Source organism: Protopterus annectens, chromosome 8.part0 (genome assembly GCF_019279795.1).
Source record: "Protopterus annectens isolate FY-2018-M chromosome 8.part0, PAN1.0, whole genome shotgun sequence".
Taxonomy (NCBI): Eukaryota; Metazoa; Chordata; order Ceratodontiformes; family Protopteridae; genus Protopterus; species Protopterus annectens.
The window spans coordinates 1,303,832,644-1,303,854,121 of record NC_056741.1 but is presented as its reverse complement, the minus strand read 5'-3'; the positions used below and the strand labels follow the sequence as shown (position 1 = coordinate 1,303,854,121).

Here is a 21,478-nt window from a genome sequence, read left to right as displayed (position 1 = left end):
TGCCTGGATGTGGCTTTACAACTTCGCAGAAAGCTTCAAGGCATTCTTTGTTAATTTCGGTTTCAATGGTTCCATGACCTTTGGAGACAAGGTGAAAGAGGCGCTTACTGGGAGCGAATAAGATGTAAGACCCTGTCTGCATTAAGAATCCATTTCTACACACCACAAAGATCATATTTCAGGAATCAAAGGGGAGATGAGAAAATGTGGTTCAGAAAATCGCAGGGTTTTCGACACGTCTGGTGATAGACCTCACAGAAGCAGAGAAGGCGGCAGTTTGAATAGATGTCACACAAGAGGCAGAATCAGACTACAGAACCAGGGTTTCTGTGGTCCTTTCACTGAGAAACCCTACAGGCATCCCTGCAGAGTTGCCAGGCTGCTGCACTCTGGAGGTAGTCAGAGGAGGCGTAATCTTACATCATATAGCCTGGCAAACCATAACTTCCAATTCATGGATGTTAAATAATCACCTAATCACCGTAGGGTATATCATACCCTTTTTGTATCCCCCCAAAGAAGAGATTAAAGATTCCTGATGATGTATCCTTTCAGTTGGAATCCACAGCAAAAAAAGTGTAAAAGTTGCAAAGCAAGAGAATCATCCAGCAGATCCCCTCTCAGACTAGTAGAATACTGAGTCTCTTCAGATTCTTTTCAGTTCCAAAGAAGACAGGGGACCTCAGGCCGATACTGGATCTTTGCCACCTTAATCAGTTTGTAAAACAGATGAAATTCTAGAGGGTCATGGTGCAGTCCATACTGCCTCTCTTCAGGAGTGACAGTTTGTTGTGCTGTGTAGATCTCCAAGATGCTTGCTACCACATTAAGATTCAAAGACAATCCAGGAGTTTCCTCCATTTCTGGCTGGGAGCCAATCATTACCAATTCAGAACACTGCCGTTTGGTCTCACCACAGCCCCCCCTGGGTGTTCACCAAGATTATGGCAGTGGTGGCAGCTCGCCTACAACTGCAGGGGATCCAAGTTTTCCCGTATCTAGTCAATTGGTTTCCAGGGATCTGCTGTTATAGCACCAAGTCTTTCTACTAATTCTTGCAGACCAGTTAGGAATAACAATCAATGATATGAAGAGCAAATTGCTACCCACACAACACATAGAATATAGTTTAACAAATTGTCAAACTTCCAGTTGCGAGAGTCCAGTCATCAAGACTGATTGGCATCCTCACGTACAGGCCACACTGAATGTCCATTTATTAGGTCTGATGGCTTCTGAAATAATGACAGTACCATTAGCAAGATAGCACATTGTGAGTGCTGCAGTGGACACTGTCCAGTCTTCACAGAGCACCCTCTTTTAGTTTTTTACTCAAGCATGCAGAAACCATATAAAATGGTAGATACCTTCTCCATCAGTGATAGAAGGGATCCCTTTCTGCCAACCTGTCCCTAGCCCACAGTAACCATGACTTGTTTCCCTTCTAGGTTAGGGGTATATTTCAAAGAGAAGACAGTTCAAGGGACTTGGTTACCTGGAGAGGCCAAAGTTCACATCAGTGTATTGGAGATGAGGGTATTCCTCCTGGCATTACAGGCATTTCAGAACTTCCTACCCAGGGGTGTGATTTCCATCCATACGGATAGTATGTTGGCGGCATGGTACATCAACAAACAAGGTGGAACACATTCATATCCTGTTTGTCAAGAGGCCATGCAAGCCTGGCAGTGGATGATGTCTTCCCATCATTTTCTAGCAGCAGTGTACATTTCTGAGACGTCGAATATACTAGCAAACAGATTGAGCAGGTGTATGATATTACCCCACTTGTGGTCTGTCAAGTAGATGGTGGCAACAGAGATCTTTAGTTGCTGCGACCAGCCTTGCTGTGACCTCTTTACCTCCTACCTCAACAACAAATGCAGCAATTACTTGGGCCCTCATCCCTTCACGGGATCTGTCACTGAGAGATGCTGTACTCCACATTCGGCTCCCAGGTCTCCTATATGCCTTGAAACTAGTTTCTCTTATGACAAAATTCATAAAGAAAGCCATGCGGTACAAGACCAAGGTGATCCTCATTGCTCCATTTTGGCCCAGTAGGTATGGTCCCCCTTGCTCTGGCCTCACTTGCTGTGCCCACCTTGGGTGCCGAAGCCCATCCTAGATCTACTGAGTTACCTGTCTGGAATGCCTCTACTGGATCTTTAGACCCTAAAATTAGCAGCTTGGTTTCTCGAAATTTTAACGATAGACCCAGAGGCCAGGTTGTCTTCTCATGTAGTTCATATAGTATTGTTTTCTCAGAAAGAATTGACAAAAAAGACAAGTGCAAATGGAAAAGATTTTCTATTTGGGCATCTCAAAAGGATTAGATCTTTTATCAGCCACCCTTCCCTTGATATGGAATTTATTTCAGAACTTTTTCAACAGGGTTCCACTTATTCTACTTATAACAGTTCAGACGGCTGCCATTTCAGAATTTCACAGAGGACACGACTCTTTTATTGCTTTTGTTAGAATATCTAAAGCCTTCCTTAAAGGAACATTTTTGTTGAGACCTCCTATTCGAGATCCATTCCCCCCATGGGATGTCACATTGTTGCGTCAGTCATTGACTCAAAAGCCTTTTGAGAATGTAATCCCAGCTGACTTATTTTCTGGGAAGACCATTTTTCTGCTTGCCATAACCTCTGCTAGATGAGTTTTGGAGTAACAAGCAATTCTCATGCAAGCTATCCTTTCTCATTTTCCACAAAGATAGTGTCATCGAGAACGAAACCTTCTTTTCTTCCAAAGTTATCTGAAACAAATTTGAATCAATACATTGGCTTACCTATATTTTTTTTTCCGAACTACTCAACCGGAGGCGAACACACGCCTCATAATTTAGATGTCCAGTGATGGTTCAGATTTTACTTGTACTGTACCAAACATATTAGAAATCAGGCCAGCTATTTGTCTTCTTTTACAAAACAAAAATAGGGCAACATTTATCAAAAGTCACACTTTCTAAGTGACTGGCAGACTGCATTTCCTTTGTTTATAAAACTTGAGGATTGCCTTTGTATTCAGACCCAAGGCTCAATTCACTAAATAGTAGCTACTTCTGCACCATTTGCAAAGTGTTCCTACTGGTGACATCTATGCAGCACTGCCCTGGTCTTCAGGTTACACCTTTGTAACTTGTAAGTACATTCTAGAGCTTGCCCATCCTTTGGCTCTGCCATGCACAGGAATTTTACGAGACATGTTGTAGTCCACCTAGGTTTTTTTTAGGCAGCTTGGGAATCTGTTCCCAATATTGAATCATATGAAAATAGTCAACATTTAATATGATAAGTTATGTAATTAACATAACTTTAAATCTGTTTTGTCTTACTTTCATCTGGTTCAACATCCCTTCATCCTTCCCCCTTCCAGATGTCCATTAACATCTTCTGGAGCATGGACAGACCTCGGCTAAGACCCTGTCTGTTTGTTCCACATCACTTTCCCCAAGTGTTGAATGTTTTAGATTATTATTCCATTCCATAATTTTTGGTCTGTATAATTTTGAATCTTCAGCAAACTCTATCTGAGATAAATCGGACAGAAGGAGGGAAGTGTGAGTAGAGGAGGAGTCCGAGTTCTATGATCCAAAGCTCTGGAGGAAGGCACCACGGTTGGATTTGTTTGGATTAGGCAACCCAAAAGTTGAATGGATGAAAATGAGACAGCATGGATCTAACATTATGGTAAGTACATAACTGTTGCTTACCCTTTCTAGGTCGCTTTCTGATTGCATATCCTATGTTTGCACAGCTCGGAATTGCCCCTTACCATGTAAAGCCAAAGCCTATTTGACAATTTCTATTGCCAGCTTCACATCCTCCTCTAAAAATTTCTCAATTGATGAGATTTGTGCAGTCTTGCACATTTGCTAAGCATTACAAATTATATGCTGTTTTAAGGTCTAGGGCTTTCTCTGGAGTCATGTATCATTAGAGGTCGCCTGTCATGATTCCATTCAGATGTCCATTAGCTGAAGATTCTGACCCATCTGTCAGATCAGATCGACAAGATGAATGTGCCACTGTAGTGTTATGTACTTGCCATAATTCTGGATCCTTTCATACATGTCTGTCCAAAATGCTACCACCCATTCAAATAACCATTCTGTAGGGCTTAAAGGGCATTTCAGATTATTTCTGCTAGTACATGAAAAAAATGGGTTCCTATTAAATGATCGAAGACTCATTCTTTTGAATGCATCTTGATCGAACTTGAAAGCACGAAAAGGCAAAAATAGCGAAACTGCATATAAGTGAATTCTTTCCCTAGGAAAGAAATCGCTTGGCTGCTTCCATTACTTTGCCATTTTCGTGACTGTAGTGAGATCTCAGAGTTGGTATGTGTAGGGGGGGGGGGTGGGCAAAGCCTAATACTTTATGTAATCTTTTAAGTTTTTTGTTTTGTTTTGTGAAACAGCGATTTTTTATCCCTTGGAAAAAATCGCTGTTCCATGCGTGCAAGATTGTAAGCTTTCGCTTACATTGGTTCAATAAATCATTGTTCGCTTTTTTAAGCTTTCGATGATTTAATATAGACCCAAGAAATGTTCCTTTGTTTCTTAGCAACAAATTTGATCTCAGTAGTTTCACACACACATGCTTTATGGGATTTTACTTATCTGTCCATCTAGAAACAAGTAGGTCCTCCTTGGGATCTTAACTTTGTGCTTGAAAAGCTAAGTCTTCTTCCATTTGAACCAGATGATCAGGCTGATTTGACAGGATTTCTGCTTGTCTCATTGCTGTGACTTTTGCAGGTATGGTATCCATGTTACAAGCTCTCATGATGAATCAACCGTACTTCTTTTTTCAGTGACAGGGGTTCTTTGAGAATAAATTTATTTATTTACAATTTTTATGTTTTATTTTATTGACACTTGATTACGAGAAATGTCCAACTGAGTAGGAGCCCATTTTCAGCAGAAGCCTTGGGAGAAAAGCTCCAAAGTATTACAAGAGTAATTATTTTAGTCTTTAAAATTTATACAAAAACAAATGCAGTTTAAATAATTATTGTGACACTTTGGGTGATAGGGCTTTGATTCCTTTTAGAAATCCAGTTTTCTGAGGATGTGCTTTGGGTTTTGCAGGAGGCTAGAAAACCTACTACTAGAAAATCCTGTGTGACTAAATGAAAGAGATCGTCTGTTTGGGGTGTCAAGCATGATCTAAACCCTTTTTCTGTCTGTATCCCTGTAGTCCTTTATTTGTGTGAGTTGCTTATTTTTGGCTTGGCCTATTTATCTGTTAAAGTTCATTTGTCAGCCATTTCTGCTTTTTTGCCTCTGAATAAGTTCATAGGTGTTTACTAGGCCAATGACCACAAGGGCCTTTTTAAGCCTAGCCATACATCCCAAATCTCTGACAAGTTCTGATACCCTTAATAAGTGTAAACATGGGCATGGGAGATGAATCATTTACATGTTACCTGTTTGCATTAGAGATGTAGGTGCCAAACCAGGGATGAATTTCTGTTTTCCCATCCAGTTGTCCAAGCTGCACTTGAATTGGGTTAGGAAGGAACTCTGCTTCACATGGATGGGGAAGCCTGTTCCATAGACGGAGTGGAATACATACCTATCTCTCCAGCACATCCTGTTTATATCACAGGCAAGGTTTAAGTCTTTAGAATGGGTAATTCTGGTACTGTTTGTTTTGTGGATATGCAGGATGTCCATCAGAGTGGGGTCTGACAATGCCCTGTATGCCAGCATAGATCTCCCCTCAAAAGCCTGTAGGAGACAGAATACATGGACAGGACCATGAGGAGTTCTGCATAGGACATATTACTTACGCCCTGTATTCTTCTAGTGAGGAACCTCTGTGGACGTTCCAGTTGTTGGATATGCCTTGTTAGGTACGTACCAAAGGGGGTATTTTACTCAGCGATAGGTCTGATGAATGCCGATTACAGTGGAACAATGACTTCCTTGGACTTAGATGCCATACCTTTGTTTGTAAGTTGCACAACATAGAATGATTTCCTCACCACTGTAGACACGTGATGATCAAAGGCTAGATCACTATCTGTGTGTGTCCCTATGTCCCTGACTACTGGGTCAACTCTAAGGGGTGTGTTATCAATATGATAGTTACCAGGGATGGATGACTTCCCAAAGGATACTGTTATGCATTTATTGGGGTTTAGTTTTAGTCTATGGTTCTGAAACCAGTTGTCTGTGTCAGCCCCTCTTGGAGAACATTTATGTCAGTGTGAGATTCAGTGGCAGCTCCTAATTTGCATTTATCTGCAAATTTAATCAGCCAAAGTCCACTGACATTGGCCTTGACATCTGAGAAGTAAATGCCAAAAAAAGCGGTCCAAGAACTGATCCCTGAGGGATTCCACTTGTGACTGGCCTCTTTGTAGAGGTGGACTCCCCACTTCCAACTTCCTGGGTCCTGTCTGTGAGCCAGTTGGCTATCCACCGGGTGACATATGGGTTTGTACCTAACCTCTTGAGTTTGTCAACAATGCCGGAGTGGGTTATTGTGTCAAATGCCTTGGCCAGGTCAAGGTAGCCAGTGTGAAAGATTTTGCCCTCATCCATTGCTTTGGTGACCTTCTCATTTTCCTTCTTCCTCAACTGATAGATTCAGTTCTTTCTCTTGCTTACAAAAAGAAGATCTGTACTCACCATAGCCTTCTATCTATGCTGTCCATTTTACTTCCTCCTCAACCAGTGGGTTCGGACCTGATCCCCTGGACCCAACTTGGCTGCTGCCAAAGCTCGCAGCAACCAAAAACTCCCAAGCTGCTCCCCCACCCACAATGCACCAACCCCAACCACCCCAGATCTCATCTGCCGCCTTAGTAGAAAGTAAAAGACGGATCCACCATTGGCTTCTAGTTTTGAAATCAAACAATCTCTAAAAGGTATCCTTCATATTTACCCTCCAAGAAAGCTTATTCCTCTTCCTTGGGACCTTAATTTTGTTCTTGAGAAATTGACTCAGTCCCCCTTTTGAACCTGCATTTCCCTTTTTCCATAACATTGTACTTAGAAGACTGTATTGTTGGTGGCTCTTATTTCTGCCAAGAGGGCCTCTAAACTTCAGGCACTCATGGCAGTTCCACCTTTATTATTTTATATACAAGGAATGGGGGGAGGTGTCTCTTCATACCAGTCCTTCCATTATGCCCAGAGTGGTTAATGATTTGTCCTTGAATCAGTTCTTTGTCTTCATTTGTGTAGAGAGAGGTTGTTTCACACCTTGGATTTACATAAACAGCTCAAGATATTACCTAGACTAAACAAAACATGTCAGGAAATATGAGCAGCTTTTAGTTTTTTTATGCCAGGAAATTGGGTTTGGCATTACCTAAGCAAACCATCTCCACATGAATTTCTAAGGCCTTTTCTTTTTGCTATTCTTTTCATGGCGAGCAACTTTCTTCTTCTGTTTGTGCTCATTCATCCAGGGCAGTGGCCTCTTCTGGTCCTTTTTTAATGGTCTGATACTAGAGCTGTCTCAGAAGCTGCTACTTGGTCTTCTGTTCACACTTTCACCAAACATTACAAGTTGGAGGTCATTTCTAGGGCCAGGGTAAGTTTTGCAAGGGCCAACCTTACATGGGTATTTGGAGGGCTCTTCTATGGCTTTCTCCTCCCATACTTTCCAGTAGCTTTTTCACTCTCCCAAGAGTGAAGAATATTGTAACAGTGATGAGGAAGGACATAGTATAGTAGTGTAAGATCTTACTGTTATTCTCACTGTTGCAGTATTCTATTCCTCCATCCTTACCCCATTAGTTTATGTTGTGTTCATTCTGGCTGAAGGGTCTTTTTTACATCCTTTTCTCCTTCTTATTCCTTTCCTTGGATGTACATGTTATTGCTTTCCTCTGGGATTGCTTTGGTTCTTCTGGGGCACTACAGTTTTGAGGATTAGGTACTCGTATGTCATACATGTACGTTACACCTTGCACATAGGACATATGTCTGATGTACCGCACTCTGAAGGTGTAAAGGCTTTGGTATGCTGGCCGAAAGTTCAGCTCTCCTTGGTAGGATATCCCAAGAGTGAAGAATACTGCAACAATGAGAAGTAAGACATCTACTCTTATTGTAAGATCTTACACAACTGTACTTTATGGTAAATGTACTTACAAAACTGTACTATCACATTTATATCCTCTTTGATTGCAAGGAAACACTTAGCTTGGCATTTGACTAGCATCTGGTGCATTGCCTTATGACTTTGTTTATGCTGAGGAGGCGAATGTGTCAGCAGACCTCCCTTAGGCACAGCTATTGCATTTTTTCCAGAAGTAAAGATGTGGAAGGGCTACCTGGGGAAGGTCATCTGTGTGAATAGCATCATGAAGATTGACCTCATTTTCTCAGAAGAAATCTCTCTGCTCCTTCAATTCTGCTGCAACAGGACATTAAAAAGTTGGATTGTAGATGCCTTTTTTGTGGTGGGAAAATCTGTCTTCTCCTTCCTGTGTTTTTCTCTGATTCCATAGCAGAAAAAAGCAGCTCTTTATCCTTGTCATCTTTTGGTAACTAAGAAGGGTATGATTTTTAGGATCTCTGGTACCTGTCTGTTCAGAATTCTGTCCCAGGATAAACCATATATATTCTGGTTGGTTGTGGTGACAACATGATGTGTACCTTCAAGACTAGCTGTTCCTTTATTTCCCCTGGTCCTGCTTGACCTTGCAGCAGAAGTCTTGCAGGTTGTTGTGGAGTTTAGAAAGCCTTCCATTCGTTAGACATATTCTGCTGTGTGGAAAAGGTTCCTGTCTGTACATAAAGTATTCTGTTCTCCATCAAGCACAGAGCTTATTTATGTTCTTTTTTGTCTTACTCTCACATATTTGATGCAAGTCTTCCATAGTTAAGTGATGTGTGTTTCTATCATTTTGGAGTATCACAGCCTTATGGCTGGTAGAACTATGAAAATGCAAAGACTTGGAAAGAAACCACTTAAGAAGAGATGGTCTGCACCATTTATTACTTTTTGTGACCCTTACCCTATGTCTCATTTGACCTTTGCAATTGACAGGCTTACCTTTCCTCCTTAACGTCTGGATCAGTGAGCTGGAAATATGCATTTTCAAAGATGATGTTCTTAGTGACCATCACCTTTTGATTACCTGATCGCTGAACGTGAGACCCTGGTTTTAGGGGACCCTTTATGGTCTTGCTTAGAATTTGCATTTCTTCCCAGAACTGTTCTCAGAACTGTCCTTAAACCATTCCATTCACTTCCGTGGTTTCCCTCTAGAAATATAAGCCATGGGAAAACATTTCATATATTTTGCATGCATCATCTGCTAAGGTTTTGTTTATTTGATTAATTGCTTTTTACTTCAACATTACTTGCAGTGTTACTTGAGAAGAGGCATCAGTCGAAGAAAATGGACCAGCTATTGACCTGCTTTGCTTCAAATAATAAGAATTTATTAGGGGTGTATTGTTGCCCCCCTTCACTTAACCTTTCCTTAGCTATTGTGGTGAAAGACCACTCCATCAAAGGTTTGGCCGTCTCAGTACCTTTTTCAAAAATGTGTCTGTTTTCTGAGACCTTGCTTTTTGGCCCCTGTAGTTCTGGTCTCCCTAGTGTACGTATTTTTGTTACTTTTAAGGAGTGTTCAAAGCTGCAGCCCACTGTAGAGGGGTCCCTTGAGCTAAAATGTAACCAGTGGTAAGTATTTGCCATTTCAATTAATAATTAGGAGGAGTTGCTGTAGTGGATAGTTGCTTGATAGTGTATTTTGGTGCTGAAATGGTGAGAAAATAGCTACCAATTTTATTTGCTGTCAGCGCCATATAGCCACAAAGTTTGGAGCATTATTTGAAATCTTGATATTGCTTGGTCCCGTGAATTTGGTTTTTTTTTTGTGATCTCTGAGATGGGAATGTAAACTTTCATGACTTCGGTGACCGTTTGTTTTACCATGCTTTTAATCTCTTCTTTTTCAGTTGAGAGAGGCACTGGCGTTAATGCCCAGATTGTGATTGGAACACCAGGGACTGTACTAGACTGGTGCTTCAAGTGGAAGCTAATTGATGTGAGGAAGATCCAGGTGTTTGTATTGGATGAGGCTGATGTGATGATTGACACACAGGGATTCTCTGATCACAGTGTTCGCATTCAGAGGTATGATAACAGCTGAGAGAACGAGCACTGACATTTTGTATGGGTAAGATTCTTTTAGTGTGAGCAGTTAACTTTTTTTTATTAACCCAGTACAGAAAGGTAGATTGAGTGCTGCTTATTAGTATGTTAGTCTCCTTGTGTTCATTCAGCTTGTGAACTGTCTCTTGTCACATCCGGAGACTGAATAAATACACAGATGCAATAGTTGTACTCTAATTTCCATGTAGTCTGTATTCCAACATAACTGTGTCGAGTAACTGTGTAGCATAATACATGTAAGTAGTTAGCTCATTGTCCCTAAAGATGTATGCACACACAGATTCTATATCATATCATTGAAGATGTATATCATCGAACAGCATTTCATAGGAGATGCTGTTCATTGAACCCTCACATACCCTGCTAATTATATATACTAACTCCGATTTGTTTGTGTCTTTCGGCTTTTCCCGGTTAGGGGTCGCCACAGCGGAACTCCAGTCTGCTAATGATTGGTAGTTGATTTTTACGTACCGGCTTGCCAGGCCTGACGCACAACCTTCAATGAAGGTACGCCCATTCACGCATGTCTCCATGCAGAAGATGCTCTAGCTGAGAATCGAACTGGACAGCGTCTTACTGTGAGGCGACAACGCTACTGCAGCACCACCACCGCGGGTATATACTAACTCCGATACTTGGGCAAATTTCCTGATCCCCACCATAATGTGATTTCAGTTAGAACAGTTTGACAAATGGTATCTTCAATAAAATGACATTCGATTATGTAACTCTTTGATGAAGGAATAGGAATTTCCACACACAAATGCCTTCCCTCTTTTTTTTTAAGTTAGAAAGCACATATTTATGTGCATCTGTTAGGTAGCATAGATCTGTCTAATTTCTTCAGTGGTCTTCCTTTTCTAGATAGCTTAACAGAGCTATTTAAACTTTACTTTTGATCTTCATTTTGTAATAGATTTTGCTGCACTGCATCTTCTCTTGGAAAAGACAGCTTCTTGAGTCTTTTTTTCTGCAGCTCATGATTGTCACAGTTTTCACAGTGTACTTTCTAACAAAATAACTTGTGAGACTTCTCTTTGGTTATCTTCCTGTAACTGTCTTCAGTAGACTTGTCATGTACAAATGTTTGTGATTTCTTCTGTACAGCATTCTGTTTTCCCAATAGACAACATAGGGTATTGCTTTACTAGCTACTTAACCTTTAATATGTTAGACTTTCAGATTTTGCATTTTCTTCATCTTGTAAGTCTGGTAGTCTTCTGCAAATTCTGTTATAGTTTTTTTTTTCTCTCCTGATTTTTTCCTCCAGTGTTTCCTTTACCATATGTTGATTTTTTTAATCAGTAGGCTGGAGCGCCTTCTGTGTGGAGTCTTCATGTCCTCCCCGTGATCGAGTGACGTTAAAGACATGCAGGTAGGTGTGTGCGTGAATGGGTGTGCCTTCTTTGAAGGTTGGGCGTCGGGCTGGCAACTTGAAACTGTAAAAAACACTGCCATTCAATCTGCGGACCGGTGATCTGCTGTGGTGACCCCTAACTGGGGTAAGCCAAAAGACAAGCAGTGACACTGAAGTAGAAATCTGCTTTTCTGTCTTCTGCCCATCACCAGTTGACTAGGAGAGAGAGATTGAGTCCCTAGAGCAGAGTATTTGTGTATTCCAGAATTGCAGTATGACAATCGTTTCTCATTCAGTTCTTCATAGTTTTGGATAGTTCTTTCTACTTGCCCTTTCGCTTGTAGATAGTATGGATTGGATGTTACATGACTGACTTTCCAGTAATGCATAAATCTTCTGAATTTAAAACTTGTTTATTGCAGACCATTTTTTAAATATGACATCAGATGTCTTGTCTTGAACATGTTGACTTTAATGTCTTAAAATCACATTTGCACTTCTGATGTATTTGTCACTTTAATTATTTTTGGGAACTTAGAATAATAATCAAAATGTAGGATAATTGTGGTTTCTTTATACTGGAGCAAATCTGTACCCCCTCTGCTCTGTGTATGGTCAGGAAATGGGCATGTTAACATTTCTTTCTTAGGACTGATATGTATTACAGGTGGCACAGCTTTGTACTGACTGATCTGATGTAACTTTCATTCATTTCTCAATGTTTTGGTCTCAGATCCATCCTTAGACCTGGCTTGGCCACATTTACTTAGATTCTCTGATCTGACTCTCGAGCTCCTTCCTTTAGCCATATTGCCTCAGATCTCGTTTGCAGCTTCTACACTTCAAACATGGATCATGCTGTCTCGAGTTTTTGGGGTGTTTCAACTTCATCTGTTAGTTAAAAGTAGAAAGAATTAATATGTCTTATGTATTTCTTCTGTATCTTTCACTCTTCCTCACTTTTCTATTGTCAGATTTGTTTCTGTGTTTGGTTTTCAGTCTTTTTCCTGTTTTTTTCTTGGGTACTTTCTTTACCATTGTTGGTAAATCTTTATTCTTTCCTTTCCTTCTGAAAAATTTTCCTACTCGCACATAGGGTATTTCTTACATACCATTGCTGGACTTTTTTCTTCATAATCCTATTTTTCAAAAACAAAAAACAAAATTTTACTATTTCCTCTTTACCTTCTTGGCTGAAAAACCAACAGGATTTAAAAAGTGCACTTCTGTGGGCATAAGATACCTAATTCTGATGCACAAAGGGAATGTGTATATTGTTTAGCAGCAGCCCACCTTGAAACCTTCTGCCAGATTTGTGTGTTTCAATTCTCTGGCCTTAAGCAATCGTCACAACAAACCTAGTGTTAAAAAGGTTGCTGCCTGTGTCTACTTTTTCCCACTTCTGCTTCTGTTTCAGGGGCTCAGACCCCCACTAAGAAACAAAAATCCTCTTAGGAGTCCAGGTAGCACAGAAAAAGCTCTCATGCTTGATCTCTGAAATCTGTTCCAACCTCAGAGCCGTCAGCTAAATTACCTAAAAGATTGGATTTGACATCTTCGGATGTGACGTCAGGGACACTGAAACCTCGTCCGTCTCAGAGCCCTCATTTTTCACCAGAGCCAATTTCCCCATGGCTCCGATCACCCTTTTTACAAGAGACTCCAGAGAGTATGTCTCGTCTCCCTTCTTACATTATCCTCCATCAGGTCCTCCTGGAGTCTTTCTAAGGCAGATGTGGATAGAATGATGAAGTTCCTTACGGCTCAGATTCAGATGGGGGTATTACTGTGTCCATCTCCCTTCAGATCTGTGAGCCACCAACTTGCATCTCATCCAGTTCTCTTTCTCCAATCCATCCAGAGATTTCACAACTCTTGGATCCGAAAATTCTAAGAGTCGATGTGCCAGCTCTGAAAAAGCTAAGTTTTCGACTCCCATCTTGCATCCCTGGCTCACTCAGCACCAATCCCCAAGACCAGGACAAATCTCTGAGCCAAAGCTTCAGTGCAGGATCTGGGGGAATGGTTTTGACTCCAAGTTTTTCATAGCTGTCACTTCTCCTTGGTGCTTCAGCACTGAATAGTTCTGGTCTAACTCCTCCCTCACGACAGGAGCGCAGGCAGGGTCAGGGCTCAGAAGTGCCTAGAGCTTCAGCTCCGGTGAGGCCAGCACCAGCTTCTCCCAGTCCTTCTGCCTTTGAGCTAGTGGAGAGGTCTTTCTCTCCCTCAAGAGTCCAGTCTACTCATTTTTTTGGATCCTACCACCCTAACGCCTTCGGATCTGATTTCTGAGCCTCATCATTCTATTCCACAGGGACAGCAAGCCCATTCGAGCTTCCTGAGGCAGTTCCTCTGCAGGAATTTCCCATATCTTCCAATACCTCTCAGATCATCCCACTGAAGAGGTCCTCACAGAAGGGATTGTGCAAAAGGAGGCACATAGATTAATTTCAGGAATCTTTAACTGAAGACACTGACTTTGAAGGGGAGGGGGTTCCCCAAGATGTCCACCAGAATCCATCTCATTTGGAGACATTCTAGAGATCCTTAGCCAAAAAGTTGGAATATGTCAGTAAATTGGTATATCAACAAACAGGGAAACATGATCCTGTCCCCTTTGTCAAGAGGCAGTGAGAGTTGGCAGGGGATGATCTTCTCCAGCCTCTTTCTTATGGCAATGCATACACTGGGGAAAGCCAACATGCTAGCAGACAGGCTCAGCAGGTCCATTCTGATGCCTAACAAGTGGTCAGTCATTCAGTCAGTGGCACAGAGGATATTCCATTTATGGGTTCAACCTTGCTGCAATTTGCCCGCCTCTCCCCAGAACAACAGTTTGCAGCAGGTTCTTTGCCTTGATTCCTCCCTGGAGAGTCACCAAAAGTTGCTCTAGTCCACATTTGGCCCTCCTCTCTCCTTTATGCTTATCCCCCCTTACGTCTAATCCCCAAATTTCTTCAGAAAGCACTTCAGTTGAAAAAGCAAGGTTATCCTCATTGCCTCCTTTTGGTCTCATCTAATGTGGTTTCTCCTCCTTTGGTCTCATCTTCTACATCCGCCCTGGATTATGGACCGCAGTCCAGAGCTAATTTCTTATCCTTAAGGGATGACATGTGGACATTGCAGGCCTCAAGTTGACCACATGGTTATTCTCCAATTCCATTAATGGTTAGGCAGCCCAGGCTTTCCTCCTGGTCCACCAGATAATACTATCAGCCCAAAAGGACTCCACTAAAAAAATTTACAAGAGTAAATGGAAAAGAATTTATTGGCCTGCCAGAGAGATTTGGATCCTTTTACTGCACTTATTCTTGCTGACCTAGATTTTCTTGCTTCAGTTTTTCCACTGTCAGAGTTCAGTTAGCAGCCATTTTGAATTATCATGCTCACAATAATACTTCTGTCCAGCTTCTTCTAAACTATGTAAAGCATTCCTTAAAGGCACTTTTTTGCTTAGACCTCCCATTAAAGATCCTACTCCACCCTGGGATCTTACTGCAAGATTTGAGTCTGACTCCTTTTGAGCCTTTGACCAAGTCTAATCTAAAGTTTCTCTCCTGGAAAACATTTTTCCTAGTGGCCATTACTTCATTAAGGCAAGTTTCTGAACTCCAAGCAATCTCCTCAAAATACCCTTACTTGGTTTTCTGCAAAGAAAGTTACTTTATGTACTAATCCATCTTCTGCCCAGAGTAGCCTCTGAGGTGATCTTTAATCAAGTCATCAACTTACCTGTGCTCTTCCCTAATTTTTCTAACAAAAGCGAATACATGCTTTATCTTTTAGATGTCTCTAGACAGCTCTGCTTTTATCTCCATAGAACAAAGGTTTTTAGAAAAACTGATCAGCTGTTTGTTTCCTGTGCTCCCAACAGGGGGCAGTTTCCAAAATTACCTTGGCAAAGTGGTTATAGATTGCATATCATTTGTTTACATTTAGCGAGATCTGTTATTGTCCAGATCTCTAAAGGCTCATTCCAGTAGATCCATGGCCACTTCATCTGCTTGCTGGGGACTCTGTCCCATACATTGAGGAATGAATGAAAATGACAACATCAGATATAAAAGTTATGTACTCGCCATAACTATGCATCTGTGTTGTCCATTGTCTTTCTTCCTCAACTCCTCCTTCAGATATTTCATCTGAGAATGACACGAGAGTGATATTGGAACCAGCTGTTCCAGTTTGAGCCCATATCTTTCCTTCATCTTTTCTATTTAGTTGGGCTATAGTGAGTCTTTATGTTTATGAGTAGGGTTACCACCTGTCCCACTTTGTTTGGGACAGTCCCTTTTTTGGCAGTTGTGTCCTGCCAAAAAAATTATTTATTTATTTATTTTTATTTTATTTCAGTTTGTTAACCGGGAAAGTCCATTGGGCCAAAGTAGCCCGTTTTCAATGGAGGCCCAAGGAGAAAAGCTCCAGACAGAAAGACAATATACAATGTATTAGTACAGCATATAAGAACAACAGTTTAACATTCAATATACAGCAAGACAGGATTTTACATATCTTGAAATGTATGAGCTGAATCAATCACTTATTAGATATTAGCAAAAACAATAAATTTATGTTCATTTAATACACTACATGTATTTAGGCAAAGGAATTTTAGAGAGATGAATTGAAGCTGTGGCAGAGATTTGAATAGAATAGGGATAGGTATCAGGAATCAGGCAGGATGGGTACAGGAGCACTTCCAGACGGAGTGTAGGTGAGAGTGGAGTAGGGTTTTAAAGGATGGTAGGTTTGGGGTGGTTCTAATGTACGGGGGAAGAGAGTTACATAATCTGGAAGGGAGAATGATAATAGAAGTTGCCCTGGTGCATGTAAACGCTTGTAAAGTTCTAAGAGGTTCTTATTTGTGGATCTAAGTGTTCTATGTGGCTGGTGAAGTTTTAGGGAAGAGGAGAGTGATGGACATTTAGAAGGTTTAAAAATTAGTTTGTGTGCTGTAATTAGTTGAATGAAATTTAGGTAGCTTGGGAGTTCCAACCAATTTAGAGCAAGTGGGGAGTTGCAGTGGTGAGTAGAGGATTTGGGTCCTGTGGCAAACTTTGAAATTTTGTTATAGCATGAGGAAAGTTTAGATTTTAGGGATGACTGGAGGTTAGAGAGTAACGGAGCTCCATACAAAAGGGAGGGTAGGAGGTGGGTGGTAGATAGGAGTTGTCTAGAAGACGGAGAAAGGTAGCATCTGTGTCGATAAAGCATTACAAGTTTTTGATGAGTCTTTTTAATATTGGTTTGTAGGTGGATGTCAAATTTTAGCTGGTCATCAATAAGGACGCCCAGACGTTTTGTATGGGGAACTATTTCAATAGATGTTTTGTTTAGGCTAAGTATAGAGAAGGATGCTTTGTCAACAGCAGTATGTCTAGAAGGGGTAAAGAGCATTATTTTGGATTTGGAGGCATTTAGGGCTAGGTGATTGTCAAACATCCAGGACTCAGTGGAGGAGAAGGCCCCCTGCGTAAGGTTTATTAGTAAAGGAAGAGTTTTGGCTGAGCAGATGATATTGGAATCGTCTGCGTATTGTACCAGTTTAGTATTGGGGATCTTTTGGTGGAAATCATTGATGAAAATGTTAAATAGTAAAGGATCCATTTCCTTCATACCCCTTGGGGGTACACCTGTTGGAGTATGAAGGAAAGAGGAAGTGCAGTAGTTCCATTTTGCAGCTTGTTCCCTGGCTGAGAGATAGCTGGAGAACCATTTGATAGACGAGGAGGAGAGATCAAGATGGGAGAGTTTAGAAATTAGAAGCTCATGAGAGACAGTGTCGAAAGCTTTGGATAAGTCGAGGAGGAGCATAGAAACTATGTTCCCAGAGTCACGAGCAGAGTTAATGATTTCGAGGAAGGAAAGAAGGGCAGTGGTGGTGCTATGTCCTGGTCTAAACCCGTGTAGGAGTTAGGAGTTGGTTGTCTAGTAGGTAGGGTAATAGTTGGAGGTGAATACATTTTTCGAGTATCTTAGAGATAGGGGATAGGATAACAATAGGGCGGAAGTTGGAGACTGAACAGTTTGTACCTCCTTTATGGAGGGGGCTGATGAAGGCTTTTTTCCAGAGGTGTGGTACATTGGACTCCTGAATGGAGCGATTGATTAGGATGCTGATTGGAGGGGCTATGCCACCAGCAGGTAGTTGGAGAAAGTTGGATGGAATGTCATCTGGGGCATTAGAGCAAGGTTTTAACTTTTGTAGGAGCTTTTTTATAGTGTGGGAACAGCAAAAACACAAAAAAGCAACAGATACATTGTTTTGTTGAGGGTGTCCACTCAAATATAAATAACAATGATGTACTCACCATAACTATGAATCTTGGCAAATAGATTATAGGGCAAATTATTTCCTATATTTTATTTAATACTTGTATAAAACAGTTATTCTGTATCTGAAACACCTAAATGTTATAAGAAACAGAATAAGCAATGAAAATGCTACAAGAATAAGCTTTTATTTAGGCAAAAAGGTGAATTCCTATCCTTTGTACTGGCCTTGGCTATGTTTTGGGCTGCAAAATCTGATGTTTGTACCACAATTGCCCCACTTTGGGCATTTGAAAAGGTGGCAACCCTATTTATGAGGCAGCAAACTCGATCTGAGTTATTACAGGACTCTGAGGCATTATGGGTAAAGGGAGGAGTTCTAGAGTCAGATCCTAGAGTCTTAAGTAAATAATGCTGAGACAGATCCGAAGACAGATCTAAGACCCATACACTGAGGAAGAATGAAAATGGACAACACAGATTCATAGTTATGGTGAGTACATAATTTTTATTTATATTTGAGTGGACATCCCTCAACCAAACAATGTATCTGTTGCTTGTTTGTGTTTTTGCTGTTCCCAGATGTAATTTGTATATCTGTTCAAGCATTTGATGTCTCATTTGAGTGAGCACTGTTGTTTTGTCAGCTTTGAACAGCAAGTTCTGGAAACAGTATGTTTCTTGAAATAAGACTGACGTCTTCTTTCTTTAATAATGACTTTTGCTCAGACCATTTTCCCATAAAATTTTCAAAAGCTTCATTTCTAAGTTGGTATCAGTACACCTTTAAAATTATTTTACTTATCTTCCATTATTTCTAACTGAATGTTTATATAAAAATCTGTATTGCTCCTTTTAACAGTTCCTCATACGTCTCTGGTAGATGTGCTTTACTCAGCGTGTTTACGTTATGTAGTCCCAAAGGAGACTATTGACAACAAATATGTTCTTCAGATTTGCAGATATATTTCTTAATTTCTGTGCGACTCTTCTCTCTGACACCACATCATGTTGAGAGGCTTTGAAAACAATGCACTGACACAGTAAATGTGATCTAACCTTTATGAAATCTGTATTTAGTCTGTACACTGTAGAATAACTGTATACCACTTGGTGTGCATAAGTCCTGTAGCTAGCTCATTAGCTTTAAAGCTGTATAATTTTATTTAACATTTATTTTACCAGGATAAGTCCAACTGGACATCATGTGTCCTTTTTCAGTGGAGTCCTGGGGAGAAAAGCTCCAAAGAAATAACAGTGTACATAGATGCTTTAGATAACAATAAAACTGGCATACAAGATAAGAGAAACAATGAAGTACAGAAAGCAATTATGTAGAACAATAAGATACTCAGGAGTAGCACCATTATTTACAATATATACAAAAAGTACATTTCAGGTGAGAGTATAGTGTATGCATTAAAGGTTTCAACAGGTCACTTACATATGGAAAAGTGGGTCTTCAAGGGGGGTCTTTGCAGTTGCAGAGAGGGTTAGTATTGAGGTGTAATTTAAGAAGGCCTTTAAAGGTGCCTGTGTGACTTTGTAACCTAAGTTCAGGTGGGAGGGTGTTCCATGCTTTGGCAACATCATGGGAGAATAAGGCCTCCCCAGAACTGTTATTGCATGGATTAACTTCAGTCAGGTTATTGATACATGAACGTAGCTCCCTTTTAGGGTTGTGAAAGTTTAGCATGTCGGCAAGGGCAGGGCACTTCCCCGGATGGAAGAGAATTTGATGGGCTATGATCAGTTGGTGGTAGTGTAGGTGGTTTGGAAATTCTAACCAGTTCAGTTTAGTTAGGGATGGGCAATGGTGGGAATGTGATCTATTATTGGCAGCAAACCTAGCTATTTTATTGTAGCATGCAGAGAGTTTGTTCAGGTTGGTTTTGTTAATATTGGTGAGAACTGGAGAGGTGTAAAGTAGTGTTGATAAGAGGTGAGTTCTGGCTATTGTTGTTCTAGTCTTTTTAGCTAATGTTTTTAATGTATTTATTAGACGAAAAAGATTATATATATTTTTTTACATTGATGAATATTTTTAAGAAAACTTTGTTTTTTAGATAGGTAAAGATATATAAGCACTATTGCACTTTTTTCATACATTCAACTAATGAATATTCATGAATCCTTATAGGGAAGTTGATTCGTTGATTTTAAACGAAATTGAGGGTTTTCATTGGATTGGTTTGAATTAATTAATTTGGTAAAAGTATATAATTGATTTATTTTACACCTGATTTTATCTGATGAAGTCCTGTTTGGACGAAAACGCAATTGAGTGGAAACAGCGTTTATGTCTATTTTCTCTGTTAATAAAACTAGTGGAACTATTCAGTTCGGAGGTGTATTTCTTGGTCAAAGGCACTGTTTTTTTTGGTTTTTGAGTTTGGATTGGTGCCTAACACTTTTTTTTTTCCATAATAAATTTTTATTGAAATATATTTTCCAAAAACATTACAAAAATACAATAAACATCACACACATAATACACTATAACTACTACAAACCATTTATACAATATCTACATGAAATGCTTCCTATATTTAATATATTCCTAAAATCAGTATCATGCTAATATAATATTGAAGACCTTTTCCCATATTTTCGGGTTATTAATATTTTTGTTAGCTTGTTTCAGAAGTAATTTATGTGCTAGTATATGTTTTATAGCCACAAGCTTAAAATTATTCCATGATGTCTTATGTGGTTCTAGCCAATTTGTGGCTGTATAGAGTTTCATCAGCAAAAAAATATTCATACAAATAATAGTTTGCGATCTGGAAAGCTCTCTTGGAGGAATGTGTAGAATCATAAATTCCCATGACAGTGTAGAACTTTGATAACCAATCTTTTGCAGTTGTACTTTAAGAGAGTTCCAAAGTTTATATACGCATTTACAACTCCAGAACATATGAAGAGGATCCGCTGTTTGATCTGCACAGTATGGACAAATTGGAGAATTCCTAGGGTTAAATTTATGTAATCTAAGATGTGTGTAACATGCATTGTTCCAAATCATCAATTGCGTGTACATCAGTTTTTGAAAAGAAACTGATTTCCTAGTTATATCAATTGCTTTTAATATCTGCTTGTCTGTTACTGTTACTTTGTTTACCCAATACTCTGAAAGCAAAATTTTGTCCTGAAATTTCAAATCCTTAATTAATTTGTATGCAGTTGCTATAAATTTAGTGTCTTGTTGGATAGCTTGCCACAATTCAGAGCACTTATCCACAAATCCGGCTGCAGGTTTAAAGTTCCTAAAATAGCCCGGCTGCAGGTTTAAAGTTCCTAAAATAGCTCAAGGCAAGTTCTTTAACTTGTCTCATTATAGCAATGTAACTTCTAGGTAGATTCATTTCCTGTCTAATTTGTAAAGCCGATAAGTCAAGTTTATTAAAAACATCAAATAGAGTCAGATTAACCATTAATGGAAATTTGTTGAGATCGATCAGCTGATTATTTAGTTTAAAATTAGGATTCCTGTGGTAAGGTTGAAGAACCATCATATATTGCAATAAATCTACGGACTGAAATAAAGTTTGCAAAGATGAGACACAGGTTATTATGTGGTCCATGACCCCATATTTTATCAGACTAATTTTGTCCATAAAGGTTAATGCTTTAGGATTTATTTTCCTATCCAAAATATGCTTATGATTCAAGACCACCCAAG

General features: G+C 40.0%; 1 protein-coding gene across 1 annotated transcript in view; it reads left to right on the top strand.

Moving 5' to 3' along the window:
* The window catches only part of DDX25 (DEAD-box helicase 25), a 2,576,846-nt gene that overhangs the window by 2,233,989 nt on the left and 321,379 nt on the right, over positions 1–21,478 (top strand). Inside the window, exon 8 of the mRNA XM_044080825.1 lies at positions 9,947–10,124. Within this exon, the coding sequence (XP_043936760.1) occupies positions 9,947–10,124 (178 nt within the window). The remainder of the gene's footprint in view (positions 1–9,946; positions 10,125–21,478) is intronic.